We start from the raw sequence: 15,369 nt of genomic DNA, 5'->3' as shown, positions 1-15,369 counted from the left end.
GATGTGAGCAGGGTTCACATCTTTGGTTGGGCCAAAAGTCTGAGGAGATCAGAGTCATCTCCTGATGCCCTCTCTCTACTTTTAGATGATTTTTTCAAAGGAGGAAAGTTTAAACTGGAAAACTGTATGTCTTTTCCATCCCCGAACTGTGCTGGTCAACTCCAGCTCTCACCGTTCAGTTTTTGTCTTTGGAGGCCAGAGCCGGTGATATCGATGCTGCAATTTAAATACGGTTGTTCCATTGCAAACCCTCTCAGCTGATCTTCTTATAATTCACCCTTACGCTCACAGCTGCTTAGAACTACACTCTGATATGATGAGAACAAAGCATATGAGGACATAAAAATTAAGATTTTAATAAAACTAAGTGATCTTATAACCCTCTGTCCCTGTGACCTTCTCCAGCCTCCGGATTGCTCTCATTCTAGGGCAGAATTTAAGGGACCTTAAAGACTAGGAGCTCTTGCCTGCGTCACATACCTTTAGCCCAAGAATGAACAAAGCAAACTGTGTCATTCCAATGAGCAGTTCTTGAAAGAGCCTTTTCTCAATTTCTGGCTAATATAATAGTCTTCATAATAGCTCATTACCTCCCATCCCTGATCCTTCCAGAAAGATATACCTGTGTTTCCAGCACATCACTGTCTACTCCGGACCACCCTTCTCTGGGCAGTGTTTTCACACCCAGCCTGCCATGCAGCTCACAAGGTCTGGAGAAGAGTCCATAAATTGAAAGAACTTGAAAACCAACTGCTAACACCTTCAGAAACTAAGTGTGTGAATAGCACTGAAGCAATTCAGTGGGAATAGGGTTCAGTGTTAGCCTTGACAAGGCAGGCATAAAAATGAGTGTGTTGTCAACCCTTCTAAAGGCAAAAAAAAAAAAAAAAAAAAAATCTTAGCTTTATTCACCCAACTTTTTGTAAAAAATTTTTAATTTTATATATATATTTCTTTTGTTGTAGTTCTTTTTTTTTTTTTATTTTTGCGGTACGCGGGCCTCTTACCGTTGCGGCCTCTCCCATTGCGGAGCGCAGGCTCAGCGGCCATGGCTCACCGGCCTAGCCATTCCGCGGCATGTGGGATCTTCCCGGACCAGGGCACAAACCCGTGTCCCCTGCATTGGCAGGCGGACTCTGTAGTTCTTTTTCTCACTTCAGTCATTTGAATTTTTTATATAAATTTATTTATTTGTTTATTTATTTATTTTTGGCTGCGTTCAGTCTTCATTGCTGTTGTTGTGGTGCATGGGCTTCACATTGCGGTGGCTTCTCTTGTTGCAGAGCACAGACTCTAGGCACACGGGCTTCAGTAGTTGCAGCATGCAGGCTCGGTAGTTGTGGCACACAGGCTTAGTTGCTCTGCGGCATGTGGGATCTTCCCAGACCAGGGCTGGAACCCGTGTCCCCTGCATTGGCAGGTAGATTCTTAACCACTGTGCCACCAGGGAAGTCCCCAGTCATTTGAATTTTTAAAAATTCATGTTGTAATAATTCAAGTAATTCAGAAATAGCCAAAGTAAAATTAATTGTTTTCTGACCCCCGTCTCCTTTAGCTTCTCTCTCTGTTGTAATTTACAGATAATAATTTGGTGTGTATCCTTGCATACTTGTTCCAGTGATCTTGCAAATATATTTTATACACACACATACGTAAGTGCACACACATATATTATATACACATTGTGCGTATGCTGTTATGTGTAGAGATGGGATCACCACTGTATTATTCTGTGACTTGCATTTTTCACTGAAATAGATGAGTGGAATCTGTACTTTTAGTCTATCTTATTCTATTACTTGCACATAATTTTGTGGTATAACTATATCAGAATTTAAGTCAACACTTTTCCCTGTTGGGAAATATTCAGGCTGTTTCCAGTTTTCTGCCAAAGAAAATATTTTGCCACCAATAAATTTCTTTGATATGTATCTTTGTGCATTTCTGTCAGATAAAGCCCAGGGTGTGCATATTTAAAAGTTTGAAGACAGTGCTATAGTACTTTATTTTGTATTTTATTTTTAATACTTTACAATCCTATCAACAGATCATTACTGCTGAGATACATTCATATCCTTGTTGTGATTAAAGCCTTTTGCTAGATCTATGCTCTTCTGCTAGACCATCTCAAGTTGATTACATTTACACTTTTGGTGTTTTTTTTTTTTTTCTTTGGTGCGTTGGGTCTTTGTTGCGGTGTGCAGGCTCTCATTGCGGTGGCTTCTCTTGTTGCGGAGCTCAGGCTCTAGGCGTTCGGGCTTCAATAGTTGCAGCACATGGGCTCAGTAGTTGTGGCTCCTGGGCTCTAGAGTGCAGGCTCAGTTGTTGTGGCTCGAGGGCCTAGTTGCTCTGCGGCATGTGGGATCTTCCGAGACCAGGGCTCGAACTTGTGGCCCCTACATTGGCAGGCAGATTCTCAACTACTGCAGCACCAGGGAGGCCCTACGCTTTTGTTATTTGGAAAAGAAAAACTTTTTACCTCCAGGTTAGCTTTACTGGTTATATTCACTCAATTGAATTTCACTTCTATGCAGTTAGTCAGTTAGAACCAAATTTTCATTTAGGGAATTTGACTCAGATATTCTCCTCCTCCCAGAATCAAACCAAAACTTCTAATAAATCATGAATTTATTTTAAGAAGGAGCCCAGAGAGTTCATTAAAGCTCCCAGACCTTTAAGAAGTTGCTTAGTGGCTACTTGATTGTTATGAACTGAAATTGTAAAGATGATTAATAGTTGAGCCTAGGGAAAGATTGGAAATTCTGAACATTTGGAAAATGTATGAGACATAACATAATTATCATTACCAAAAATGTCTATGCTAATTCTCTCCTGGTGATTTCTGTGCAATTTGTTTAATAAAAGAACTAATAAGAGAAAAAACAGACCAACAGAGGCTGGTTTATAAAGCAAGAAATACAATTTGCAAAAATATACAGGGAAAGACATTGTTCCACCTCCCTATTCAAATTGTAAACACATTTTAGTTGATGATACTGGCTGCAATTTGGTGGACTAACCATTCTCATACACCCCTGGAGGGCAACTCCATTTTGTGTGTGTGTGTGTGTGTGTGTGTGTGTGTGTGTGTGTGTGTGTGTGTGTGTATCAAAGTCCTAAAAAATATGCTTTAATGCAGTAATTCTGTTCCTGGGAGTTTATAGTAGCAAAAAATTGAAAACAGTCTAATCAAGAAGTAGAATAAAAGTTAAACTATGAAAACCTTATAGATTATTGAGCCAGTAAAAATCATGTGTATAGAGAATACTTCCAAGTATTTAAATGACACAGGGAACTAGACACTGTATAATAAGTGGGGAAAACAGCCTTCAAAATTATAGTGGTATTTCCCAGGACATGTCTTGTGAGACGTGAGATCCTCCATGGCCAAATTAGCTTGAGAAATGCTTAGCTAATCAGAATTTAATAAGGTTATGCACTACAGGACTTGTCGTCTTAGAGATTCATAGAACATAAGGTGACTTGTAGCATTTCCCAAATTTCCTTGACCTTGAAACTTTTTCTAAGCAATACCTAGTAGCTTCTTTCAGAATACTTGGGTTCTATAGAACATAATATGGAAAGTGCTAATAAATGTCAGTCTCATTTTTTGTTTTTAAAAACATAGCGATATCTGTATATTTATGTGTTTACATATATAATTACATATGTTTGTATACGTGTGTGTGAAAAAGAAAGCTGGAGAAGATAGCTGAAGAAGGTCATCTCAGGACTTCCCTGGTGGCGCAGTGGTTAAGAATCCGCCTGCCAATGCAGGGGACATGGCTTTTAGCCCTGGTCTTGAAAGATCTGACATGCCGTGGAACAACTAAGCCCATGCACCACAACTGCTGAGCCCACGTGCCGCAACTACTGAAGCCCATGCGCCTAGGGCCCATGCTCCGCAACAAGAGAAGCCACAGCAATAAGAAGCCCGCTCACTGCAACGAAGAGTAGCCCCCGCTCGCCGCAACTAGAGAAAGCCCGGCCGCAGCAACGAAGACCCAATGCAGTCAAAATAAATAAATAAAATTTTTTAAAAAACAGGTCATCTCAGGGTTGTGAAATTACCGGTAACTTTTTTCTTTATATTAGTCTGAATTTCTTAAATTTTCTGCCAAAAAAAAAAAAAAAAATCACTTCCAACACTGAAAAAAAAAGTTGTTTTTAAATTCCCATAAAGTTAACTAAAATCCACTGGTGAATAGTGTTTCACACTCTAGTTTGAAGTGGGGGGACACAGTTGTATAGAAAAGAAAACTCAAAAGGGCAAGGGGAAACCTTGAGAGGGGATGGATGTATCTTACGCCTTTATGGTGGTGATGGTTTTATGGGCGTATACTTATCCCCAAACTCATCGAGTTGTACGTTAACTATATACCACTTTTTACATGTCAGTCATACCTCAATAAAATGTCACTTCAAAGAAAAAAACTCAAGCATTGGTGTCAGATCTGGGTTCAGCCTCTGGTTTTAATCTTGAGCAAAGCATTTAATCTCTGCCTCTCACTTAAAAAATAAGAATACTATTAATACCTCTCACAGAGCTGTTGTCAGCAGCACATCAGGTACAGTACGAATGTGTCTAACACATGCTTGTAAATATGCAAAGATGGTTTTAACTGAATTATTCACTAATGATTGCATGTATAGGGAAATACCTCTTTAAATGAATGTTTAAATGAAGTTTACTATGTATTGGAATAAATGTTCTTACTGTGGGAGTATACTTCTGAAATGAATGAAATGAAATGCTCTTGTTCTTAGCAAAGAGTATGGTTCACTCTATTAAATTGGAGGGAAGTGTTTTTAGACTAATGTAAATGATTTCCATTTAATTTTTAGTCAGAATTCTTTCTTTTTCTCTACTTGCTTTTAGCTCTTGTCAAATAATTGTCATAAAGATGAGGTTTTACTTACTGTGATCCATTATCTGTGACTCACACCCCTTCTTATGACTTTTCCTCAAAGATCATCATGTTAAAAAAAACATTATTGAAGAATTTAGTCAGTTTCTCAGGGGATTGTAGAATTTCTTATTGGGAAGATTTTTCTCTTAATATATAAAATCACTGTTAAATGTTAAGATTTTGGTGCTGTGACTGGTAAACTTTACTGATGAAGTATATTTTCACACTCTCTCCATAGCTGTTTTTTGCAATGTTTTTTTTCTTTTTTTTTACTTCTCTATTTGTCATTTAGCAACTCTACAGAAAGAAGCCCGGTTTGGCCATCACATTTGCAAAGCTGCCTCAAAATTTGGACAAAAACCGATATAAAGATGTATTGCCTTGTGAGTATCCGGCGTGAATACCTCCTCCCCGCTACCACACACACACTGAGATGATGTTTCCCTTTTTAAAACAGATTGTCTGGTATTCTGGAACGATTTTCAGTGTGTCTGTAAACACCACCGTCTTTACTGCAGCCATTTCAAACTCTGAACAGTTGGGGAATAGTGTTTATGCTAATGAGGCGAGAGCTGCAGATGGGGCTGGGAACTGAACTCTTGTTTACTCGGTGCGATAAAAATAACACTAGGAATAATCAGTAAGTGTCTTGCTCTCCCCACAGATGACACCACCCGGGTATTATTGCAGAGAAACGAAGATTATATTAATGCGAGTTACGTGAACGTAAGTTAAAAATCTGGATCGTGAGAAAAAGCACATTAATCACTGCAACAAGCGTGACAGTGGTGTGTGAGGTGCTTTGCAGTTGGCAAAGTGCTTTCCCGTTCACTCCCTCATTTCATCACCACAGCAGCCGTTGAGGGAAGGCAAAATAGTCTCATTTTACAGAGGATGAAACTAAGGTTCAGAGACATTTAATAATTTGAAAAGTCACAAAGCTAACGGAAGGTGAGACCAAAACTCAGATTCTGTGTCTCTGACTCCATCATCCACATGCCTTCTGTCCTCAACTGCAGACATTTAGGTGTTCTATTGTTTTGGCCATTGGTATGTTTGTAACTTTCTGTGTTTTTCCCCCATGTCGTTACATCCTGCCTAAAAATAAGAAAAATAAGACCACCTCTGGGCATATAACCCAAAAACAAAAGGTAAAAGATTTCACATGTTGTGGGGAAAACATTCATTTCACTCTGAAAATGCATGTTGGGCAACTTAGCCTCTCTGAACCTCAGTTTCTTTATCTAAACCAGGGGTCAGCACACTTCTTCTGTAGAGGGCCAGATAATAAATATTTTGGTCTCTGCAAGCCAAGAGACAAAATTGAGGATATTAATTAGGTACTTATATAGCCGTTTAAAATGCAACCATGTGAAGGCTTCCCTGGTGACGCAGTGGTTAGGAGTCAGCCTGCTGATGCGGGGGACACGGGTTCGTGCCCCGGTCCGGGAGAGGCCACAACAGTGAGAGGCCCGCGTACCGCAAAAAAAAAAAAAGAAAAAAATGCAACCATGTGAAAACACAAAAAAACACCTTAGGCTTGCAAAGTGGCAGTTAAATTTGGCCTTCAGCCCATAACTTACCAACCTCTGATCTAAATGAACAGATGACTTTTCAAGTTCTCAGGTTATAGCATGATATCAAGAACAACCAGCAAGAATGGATCTGATCAGTGATTCTACTTATTCAAAAGCATCTGTGGGATTCATTGACCCTCACTTCAATATTCCTGGTGTCCTGCAAGCAGAGCATCAGAAATGGTGGGGCTGCTAAGACCATGCAGTCCTGGGGTGGGGACTGGCTGAGACCAGGGCTGAGGAAGCCCTTAACCCAAGCACCAACCAAACCATGAGTTGGGCACCTCCATTTACCTTTCCCATCTAAGAATGAGTGAATCACAGTGCCGCTCCAAAGCTCAGCCAGTTCTGAGTGTTCTTTCATAGAAAAGACTTAGTTTAGAAGCAAAAGGAGAGCAGAGTGGGAGAGGGACACTGAGGACAGTTGAAAACATTTTGACATCTAGCATTAATCAACTCAGATGGTAACCTTGTGAGGTGATGTGTTCATGAACTCGACTCTAGGAATCATTTCACAGTGTATACATATATCAAACCATCATGTTGTACACCTTAAATATATACAGTTTTTATTTGTCAGTTATACCTCAGTAAAGCTGGGGCTGGGAGGGAGACTGATCGACTCAGTGGCACAAACATTGGCAGCCGTGCAGAAAGCAAAGTGGAACAGCAGTTGGTGGGATAAGCCTGTATGGCTTATGCTTCAAAGAAAATAAATATTTTGATAGAAAACCCTGCATAGGGAAAGATGTAAGCATGAGGATTGGCATGTGTCGCTGAAAATGCAGTTACCCAATATTGACTATATTTAGGATACAGCGGTGAAGGTCATTTAAACTCTTTTCCATCTCGTAGGTCCACTTCTGATTATCGCCTATTGACTATCATATAGTTTTATCTTAAATATCTAATGCTAGTATTACTGTTAAATACTAGCATTTGAAGCTTTTTTTTTTTGGCCGCATGGCTTGTGGGATCTTAGTTCCCAGACCAGGGATTGCACCTGCGCCCCCTGCAGTGGTAGCGTGAAGTCTTAACCACTGGACCGCCAGGGAAGTCCCTTTGAAGCATTTCTGAGAGTAGCTTTTTCTTTGATTATTCTTATTGGCCAAAAATTGATAGAGATGTTATTCTGGTGTGATGACAGTCACTAAGTGAAAGAATGTAAGATCCAGTTCCCTGTCCACCTTGTGGCAGTAACGGATTCTAATGCCTTAACAATCTCTTGCCAGATGGAAATTCCTGCTGCTAACCTTGTGAACAAGTACATTGCCGCTCAGGGACCCCTGCCACATACCTGTGCACAATTTTGGCAGGTAGTCTGGGATCAGAAGTTGTCACTCATCGTCATGTTGACCACTCTCACAGAGCGAGGGCGGGTAAGTGGCTTGATCTCCAATTCAGAAGTGTGCATGTCACACTGTGCTCTGCAGAACGTGAATTTCAGAGCTGGAAAAGGTCTTAATGAAATGTCACCCGGTCCAGCCCCTATGTGACCCATAAATCTCCTGTACAGAGCTACTGATGGATACCTCCAGTGACTGGAAGCTCAGCACTTTTCCTGCCCACTCCCTGGCCTTTCCAAGCTAAGGAGTGATCAGACAGCCCCTTCCATTCCTGCCTCCGATCCATTATAACAAGCAGGAAGGCTCTTCACCTTGCCTTACCTGTCCAAGAACCCCTGTTTTAGCCGTGGCCTTACCCACCCAGGACAAGTGCTGGTCCTGAGAAGAGCAGTGTGAGTGCCAGGTTCACAATGGCCATAAAAAGTAGAAGAAATGACCTCTGTCAACCTCTGCTTGTGTTGCAGCAAAACCTGATACAAAAAAGAGGTGAGAAGGGCTTAATTAGTTAGGAGAGTGATGGGCACCCTGCTGTGCTCAGCCTGACGTGCATTTTCCATAGGAACAGATCGCTGATGATATAACAGAAGTCAGTGTGCAAGGGATACTGTGCAGCATGAGTTCTCTAACTTCTGCCTGCATCTGGGTATCTTCATTATGAAATGTTTATCCAGAAACACATTCCAAAATCAAAGATTAAAGCAATTTTGAACCACCTATTTTGAATGATCTTTGTGCCACTTCCTCCCAGGCCTCTCTTTGGTAAGTAGCTCAGAATTGAGCTGTGCTGAAAGTCAGAATACAGGATTGGAATGGATAGTATGTTTGAGGAGATCAGGCTACCCTCTCACCCAAAACAGCAAAATAAGTATTCCTACTAGTTCTAGAGAGACCCGTGGATTGCAGAGGGCTTTCACACAGGTTGTCCCAGGCAGATGGCTCCCCGCCTTGGCTAAAACACTTCCAGGGTCCATCCATGAGTACTCGGCTCTGATTTTTTTAAAAATCCCTCTTTACGACACGCTGAAATCCACGTCACTTTGAACCACCACCCCACCTGCTTCTCTTACCTGGAAGACTCAGTAATAAGTTACCCTTCTCTTCTATGCAATGCCCTTTCAGATATGTGAAAATAACCCTCGACTTCCATTAAGGTGGCGGTCAGCAAAAATTGTCTGGTCTTTGTCTCAGTGGTGCTGTTAGCCAGTTTCCCCATTTTGTACTCAAGCATTTGACTCCGGAAACCTACATGCAGCACGCTGGTGGGGCTCTGGAGCCAGACGATCTGGGTTCAGAACACGTTCTTCTCGAGCAAGTTATTTAACCTCTCTGACCCTCAGCTTCCCTGAATATAAACTGCAGATACTAGTGCCGCCTCGGAGGGTTTGTGAAGACTAAGACGATATATGTGAAAAGCCTAGAGAGCTGCCTGTCGCAGGTGTCCAGCAGACATTAGCTACTGTGTGTCTGTGTGGCCATGATTATCATCCCTGGGAGGATGAGCCGTCGGATCTGGCCTTCCGCGTGCGCTTGGGCTCCTCGGGCTTTCCATCTGTCATTCTCTGTGTTGGCTCTCACCCTTAGCTTCTTGTCACTCATGGTCTCGATCAGAATCTCTTCTCTTCACATAAGTCACCATTTAAAAAATGTAAAGGCCCTCAAGAAGCAGTAGAAATCTCCTTCTAGAATACTGTGAGTCAGAGGCGTTGAGGGCACTCTTCGGGGAGCAGGTGCTCGTTCTCTCAGCTCTGCTTCCAGCCCTGGCCGTCTCTCCATCTTGTCTGCCTGGTTACCGTGAGAACTCTCAGAAGCTTTGCTGAAACCACCAGGCAGCAGGTCTATGGCATCACCTCATCTCCTTGTCTGGAAATCTTGTTTTTGCCTATTTTTAATTTTTGTTTCTATTCCGGTTTTGTATGCATGTGTGATTTTCTAATCTTGTTTTGGAAAGGCAGTGAAACTACTGGGACCTGTTTTGAACTTAGGGAACTCCAGCTGGCTCACAGTCCTATCCTGTCCTCTCTCTTTTTCTGGAGCGCCTGCACCCATCTTGTTCCGTGGTGTCCTGGGTAAGAGGGCAGATGCTAGGGCCATGCTTCCTGAATTCGAATCCCTGCTCGGTCCCTTCCTACCTGTGTGGCTTAGGAAACCTGCAGAACCTCTACGTAAAATGGAATAATAATGACACCGATCGTCGATTTGTGGGGTAACTGAATGAGTTAATACAGGCAGCTTTCTTGGAACAGTGCTCGGCACACAGTAAATATTACACAGATGCTAGCTAGCAGTCATAGTAGTTTGAGTACACCTTAGTTGTTGCCGGGGCTGTACTATTACTGTAGTATTATTTATTATGATTCTTCAAATTGGCTCACCTTTATTTGCTTTAAAAAATTTCCTTTGGGGCTTCCCTGGTGGCGCAGTGGTTGAGAGTCCGCCTGCCGATGCAGGGGACGCGGGTTCGTGCCCCGGTCTGGGAAGATCCCACGTGCCGCGGAGCGGCTGGGCCCGTGAGCCATGGCCGCTGGGCCTGCGCGTCCGGAGCCTGTGCTCCGCAACGGGAGAGGCCACAACAGTGAGAGGCCCACGTATCACAAAAAAAAAAAAAATTTCCTTTGAAATATATATCTGAAATGGAAGCCCAGTATCACTTGCCATAAAAAGAAGGTATGTGTAAAAATGCAAAAACCACAAGACAATGTTTTTAAAGTCTAAATAAATATTCTTGCCTTCCAGGCTGTGAACCCAAGGCGTGCTTGCCCACACACTAATGTGCTGTCTCCTAAAAAGAGAGTTAAAGTACTAGGAAGATAATGTTAAAGCTATCCTGGACCCCAACTGAGAAACTCTCTATGGCATACGTGGAAAAACCCACTTTCCCACCGTGTGGTTCTATGCCGTTTAGTACAGAGCCCCATCTCCTCCTAGCCTCCTGCCAAATCCCACACTTTGCAGGCCTTGATCTGGGCCATTGTGGTATGTTATAGATGACAAGACATCGGCCTTGTTGTCTGCAGAATCTCCCCATATGAAACTGTGCCACGTTTGCCTGCCTGTTCTGTGACTCTGGGGAACGTGGATACTCCAGGTTTTCTCAGAAACTGCCCATGGAGGTGCTACTCTCAGAGCTCATGAGGTCTTTCAGTGGTGCTGCAACTCCTGCGAGCCAACACCTGAACCCATGGGGCAGCCAGGAGCTCTCCTCACCTGTGTTGGGCTGCTCCTTCCCCTTCAATGTTGGCTCGGCCCTTCCCAGCTGCAAGATCATTGTTCTCCTTGGAGAAAAGAGAGCGCCAGCGGGCGTGGTTAGTGACAGACACCTGCCCCGATGGCAGTCCCTTCTTCCCCTCATTCTGCCTGTTCCAGCTCAGGAGAAAAGGCCCTTTCTTCCATCCAGGAGGCCTCACTTCCACTGGCTGCCCTTGTAGGTCCTGGCCCTCCTGTTTTGTCCTGATCGGAGTCCGCTCTGAACCTGAGCTCCTCCAAGGTCTCCATGTAACCTGGTGGGTTGGTTGGTTTCCCAGCCCTTTCTTCCTAATGGAACCCCTTCCGGCTGGTTCCATCGGGTTAGAGATTCCCATCTCCCACGAGTCAGGGCATTCCCTTCGTAAGCTCTGGCCCTGGGAACTTACCTCTGTTGTTTATCAATGGTTGGAAACCTGTTCTCAAATCCAGGCTACGCGTTTCCTCCCTCTCCTGTTACAAACGCTCAGGTGACCTGAGCCCTTTATCCTGAGGTCCCTTATCTGGTCCTCACCACCCCCCTGAGTTCCTCCTGATTAGGAGTCAGTCACTCCAGGCCAGCAGCTCTGTCCCCTACTTCTTCCGAGAGATGAAGTTCTTGGCATGTCCCGGTTGCTTTCTCCTCTATTCTGCATTTTGCGGGGTGAGCATCCCCACAGGCGAATAGCTGGCGGGGTCCCCATCGCCGCTCTGTGCTGTGCTCACGTCTGTAGGTGCTGGAAGCCTTGCCCAGGGGCCAGTGGTCAGTGAGGTGCTCCTGCCACAGAATAGCTTTCATTTCTCCCTCTTTTCATTCCGACCTAAAACGTTTTCCATTGTGTTCTCCCTTCAGGTCCATGGGTTTCCTCTAAGAGGAAACAGAGGTATAGAGGTATATAGTCTTTCCATTGAAAGGGTCTTCTCCTTCCCCTCCCATCAAGGATGTTTCTTCTGGGGGAAAAATTATTTTTTACATCTATATATGCTCCATTTCCTATATGTAGGGTCTGACACAAGTGGATTCACTCTCTGAGCCTCAGTTTACTCTTATGCAAAACAGAGACAATGATGGTATCTACCTCATAAGATTGTTTGGAGACCCAGATAAAATAATGTCCATAAAAAGCACCATTTAGTGCTTAGCATATACTGATCAAGATAGTAGGCATTAGGGAATCCCCTGGCAGTCCAGTGGTTAGGACTCCGAGCTTCCACCGCAGGGGGCCTGGGTTCGATCCCTGGTCGGGGAACTAAGATCCTGCCAGCCGCACAGTACGGCCAAAACTGAGGTTCAGAGAAGCGAAGTACCTTGCCCAGGATTGCAAATTAGTGGAACTTATCAACCAGGAGGGAAACTCAGGATGTGCAGAAACTTCTTGTTCTTTCCGCTACACCCCCAGTGCTTAGAGATCCAAATAGACCTAAAATCTAAATTTGATCAAGGAGTAAAGAGAGTCCAGTTCTGGTCAGATTCACTGGGAGTCTCTGGAAATAGAGGTATTTGTGGCTCAGCCCTGCACGGGCTCGTCGCTTCAGAGCGAAGCTTGCCATCAGCTGTCCTGTGGGCAGGACCCTTGGGAGCCTGCAGCAGACAGCTACACTCCCACAGATAAGGAAGCAGATGCAGGCCTGCTGGGTGTTGGCTCTGCCTCGGGTTCTGTGGACAGCAGTCCTTCGTGTCTTGGAGAAGCTGGGAAGTGGCCACTAACCAAAATACCCAGGTGTAAGGTTTACAAGTAAACTCTTAACGCCGCCTTTTCAGCAGCATGCTTTAATTTCACATATTCACTGTGACGTTTGAAAATAAGAATAGAAAAGCTCTTTTAAATTACGTGCCTCTGTTGGTTTATACCCCCTCTCAGCTGTACGTAAATGTAATTTTTACCCAAGTTGATGCAGCTGTAGGCTTGGAGAGAACATTTGTTTTGAATGCGTCAGAATTTGACTCGATGGATCTATGATGGGATAGGCAGCTTGGCCCTGAGCTTTGCTTCGAGGCCAGAGGCAGGAGTGAGGCTGCTAGGGAACACGTTTCAGGATTTGGAAGGGGGAAGAGAAAACGGGAGAGGCCGTGGGGAGCCACAGCAGCCCTGGACCTGGGGCAGCCCACTTAATCCTGCTGAGCCCGGGTTTCCCCCTCTGCTGTCTGGCACGCGTCAGCTCCGTAGGAGTCGTATACGAAAGCACTGGTGGGGCCTGCGGCAGCAGTGATGATAATGGCCACCGTCACCGCTGACCTGCCCCCACCCCGCAGTGAGCCTGGCACTGCACACCACTCTCTCCAGCCTCTGTCACCATCTGGGAAGCAGGTGCTGGCCTGTCTCTCAGGTGAAGAATGTGAAAGTCAGAGAGCTTAAGTAGTAGCAGGTTCAAGGTCACAGGGCTCACCGTGGAGGAGAAAATGATCGTAGCAGACGTCGGTCTGGCTCCCAGAGGTGTGCTCTTAGCGGCTGTGCCGTGAGGAGTGGACGCCGAAGGAGGGATGAGGTAGAAAGGGGTGTTGAGAGCAGAGAAGGGGCCGAGGGACGGGGGTGTCAGGTAGAGATCGCTCCTAAGTCGAGGCCCCACGTCGGAGGCTCTCCTGTTTCTCCAGCCGTTGGACCCTGATGATGAAGGAGGAAAGTCTGTGTGCTCAAATTCCAGCTCCAGCTGGAGTGAGAGCTGTGGCCTGGCCCCTGGCGGGTTGACCTCCCCCCCCACCCCCCAGCTGCCCAGGGGAGGAAGGGAGATTCCCCGCCCACCCTCACAAAACAGACGCAGCCCAAAAGTGGCCTCGCCTGCGTCTCTCTTCTCCCAGCAGCTCTGAGTACCTGGTGCGAGTGAGAGGGCTCTGGCCAAACATCCAACCCGTCTGCCCAGTAACCGCCACGAGGACCGCCGCACAGCCGAGCCTAACCCCTCCCCGCTGGTTCCCTTGCAGACCAAATGCCACCAGTACTGGCCCTATCCTCCCGAGGTCATGGAACACGGCAGCTTTCACATCCGCTGTCAGTCGGAGGACTGCACCATCGCTTACGTGTTCCGTGAAATGCTGGTCACGAACACCGAGGTGAGCACTGCATGGCGGCGAGTGGTCCAGGGGAGGGCACGGGTTAGAGGCAGGTGCTGAATCAGCATCCACCGTGGGCCCGGGTAGCGCTCTACTTCTAGGTCAGTCTGTGTTTTCACCTGGTGGGCATTTCAGTAGATGTACAGACGGCCTGGAAAAGAGCCAGCACCCGTGTCCACAGCAGCATAGTTCACAATAGCCGACAGGTGGAAACAGCCCAAGTGCCCACTGACAGAGAAATGGATAAACAGAATGTGGTGTATTCATACAATGGAATCCTAGGCCCCCTTTACAGAGAAGGAAGTTCTGACACATGCTACTGCATGGTTGAACCTCGAAGACATTATGCTGCGTGGAAGGAGCCAGACCCCAAAGGTCAAATACTGTGAGGTACCTGGAGTAGTCAGTTCACAGAGATGGAAAGGAGGACGGTGGTCGCCAGGGCTGCGTGGCTGGGGAATGAAGTTAGTGTTTAATGGGCACAGTGTTTCAGTTTGGGAAGATGGAAAGGCTCTGGAAGGAATTGTACATAATGTTTAACATGGTAAACTTCTTGTTATGTGTCTTTTGACCATAAAAAAAAAAAGAGCCAACGTGGGTGGCCCTAATCGTAAGTACCATAGGAGCAAACGGGAAGAGACCACTGTGGGCAGAAGTGGTGGAGGAGACATCGGGCAGGAGGTGGTCCCATCGGAACCCTCGAGAGTGGGTGTTTGGGAGCGTATGGAAGGCGGGTGGGCAGGAGTTGGCAGTGACCGTGGCAGGGTGGTACCCAGTGGCTAGAAGAGTGTCCGGAGACAGGAGCTCCCTGGCTGGAGGCCGGAGTGGGGCCAGGGTCCTCCTGTCCACCTGCCCACCGTCCAGTTAACTCAGCGAGGCCACTCTGTCTCTTCGCAGACCGGAGAGGAGCACACCGTGACGCATCTCCAGTACGTGGCATGGCCAGACCACGGCGTTCCCGATGACTCCTCAGACTTTCTGGAATTTGTAAACTATGTGAGGTCCCTGAGAGTGGAAGGTGAACCCGTCCTAGTTCACTGCAGGTACTGTGGCTTGTTGGCTCTATTTTTTTAATACTCATACTCCTTGGGAAAGGCCTGGAGAAAGTTGGCAGGCATCAAGCCCACCTAAATCCCACAAGACTAGATATGCTTTTTACAAAGCTCTCTTTGCTTTCTTTCTTCACAATGTCAAAAGATCCGGACAGACTTGTGATTGCAGCGCAGAACTGGAGAACAAACTCCCTCCCTCATCTTTCCCTCTGTTCC

General features: G+C 45.5%; 1 protein-coding gene across 18 annotated transcripts in view; it reads left to right on the top strand.

The window, feature by feature from the left end:
• PTPN3 (protein tyrosine phosphatase non-receptor type 3) overlaps window positions 1-15,369 on the top strand; it is a 142,395-nt gene that overhangs the window by 123,566 nt on the left and 3,460 nt on the right. For 17 of the 18 annotated variants that reach the window (XM_019946387.3, XM_019946383.3, XM_033858382.2 and 14 more), the window contains 5 exons: window positions 5,203-5,293; window positions 5,575-5,636; window positions 7,720-7,866; window positions 13,973-14,101; window positions 14,999-15,144. In XM_019946387.3, coding sequence (XP_019801946.1) covers window positions 5,203-5,293; window positions 5,575-5,636; window positions 7,720-7,866; window positions 13,973-14,101; window positions 14,999-15,144 — 575 coding nt within the window. The remainder of the gene's footprint in view (window positions 1-5,202; window positions 5,294-5,574; window positions 5,637-7,719; window positions 7,867-13,972; window positions 14,102-14,998; window positions 15,145-15,369) is intronic. The other variant, XM_019946385.3, reaches the window with a different exon arrangement.

This window comes from Tursiops truncatus, chromosome 6 (assembly GCF_011762595.2).
Source record: "Tursiops truncatus isolate mTurTru1 chromosome 6, mTurTru1.mat.Y, whole genome shotgun sequence".
NCBI lineage: Eukaryota > Metazoa > Chordata > Mammalia > Artiodactyla > Delphinidae > Tursiops > Tursiops truncatus.
This window is presented reverse-complemented; position numbering and strand designations above follow the sequence as displayed.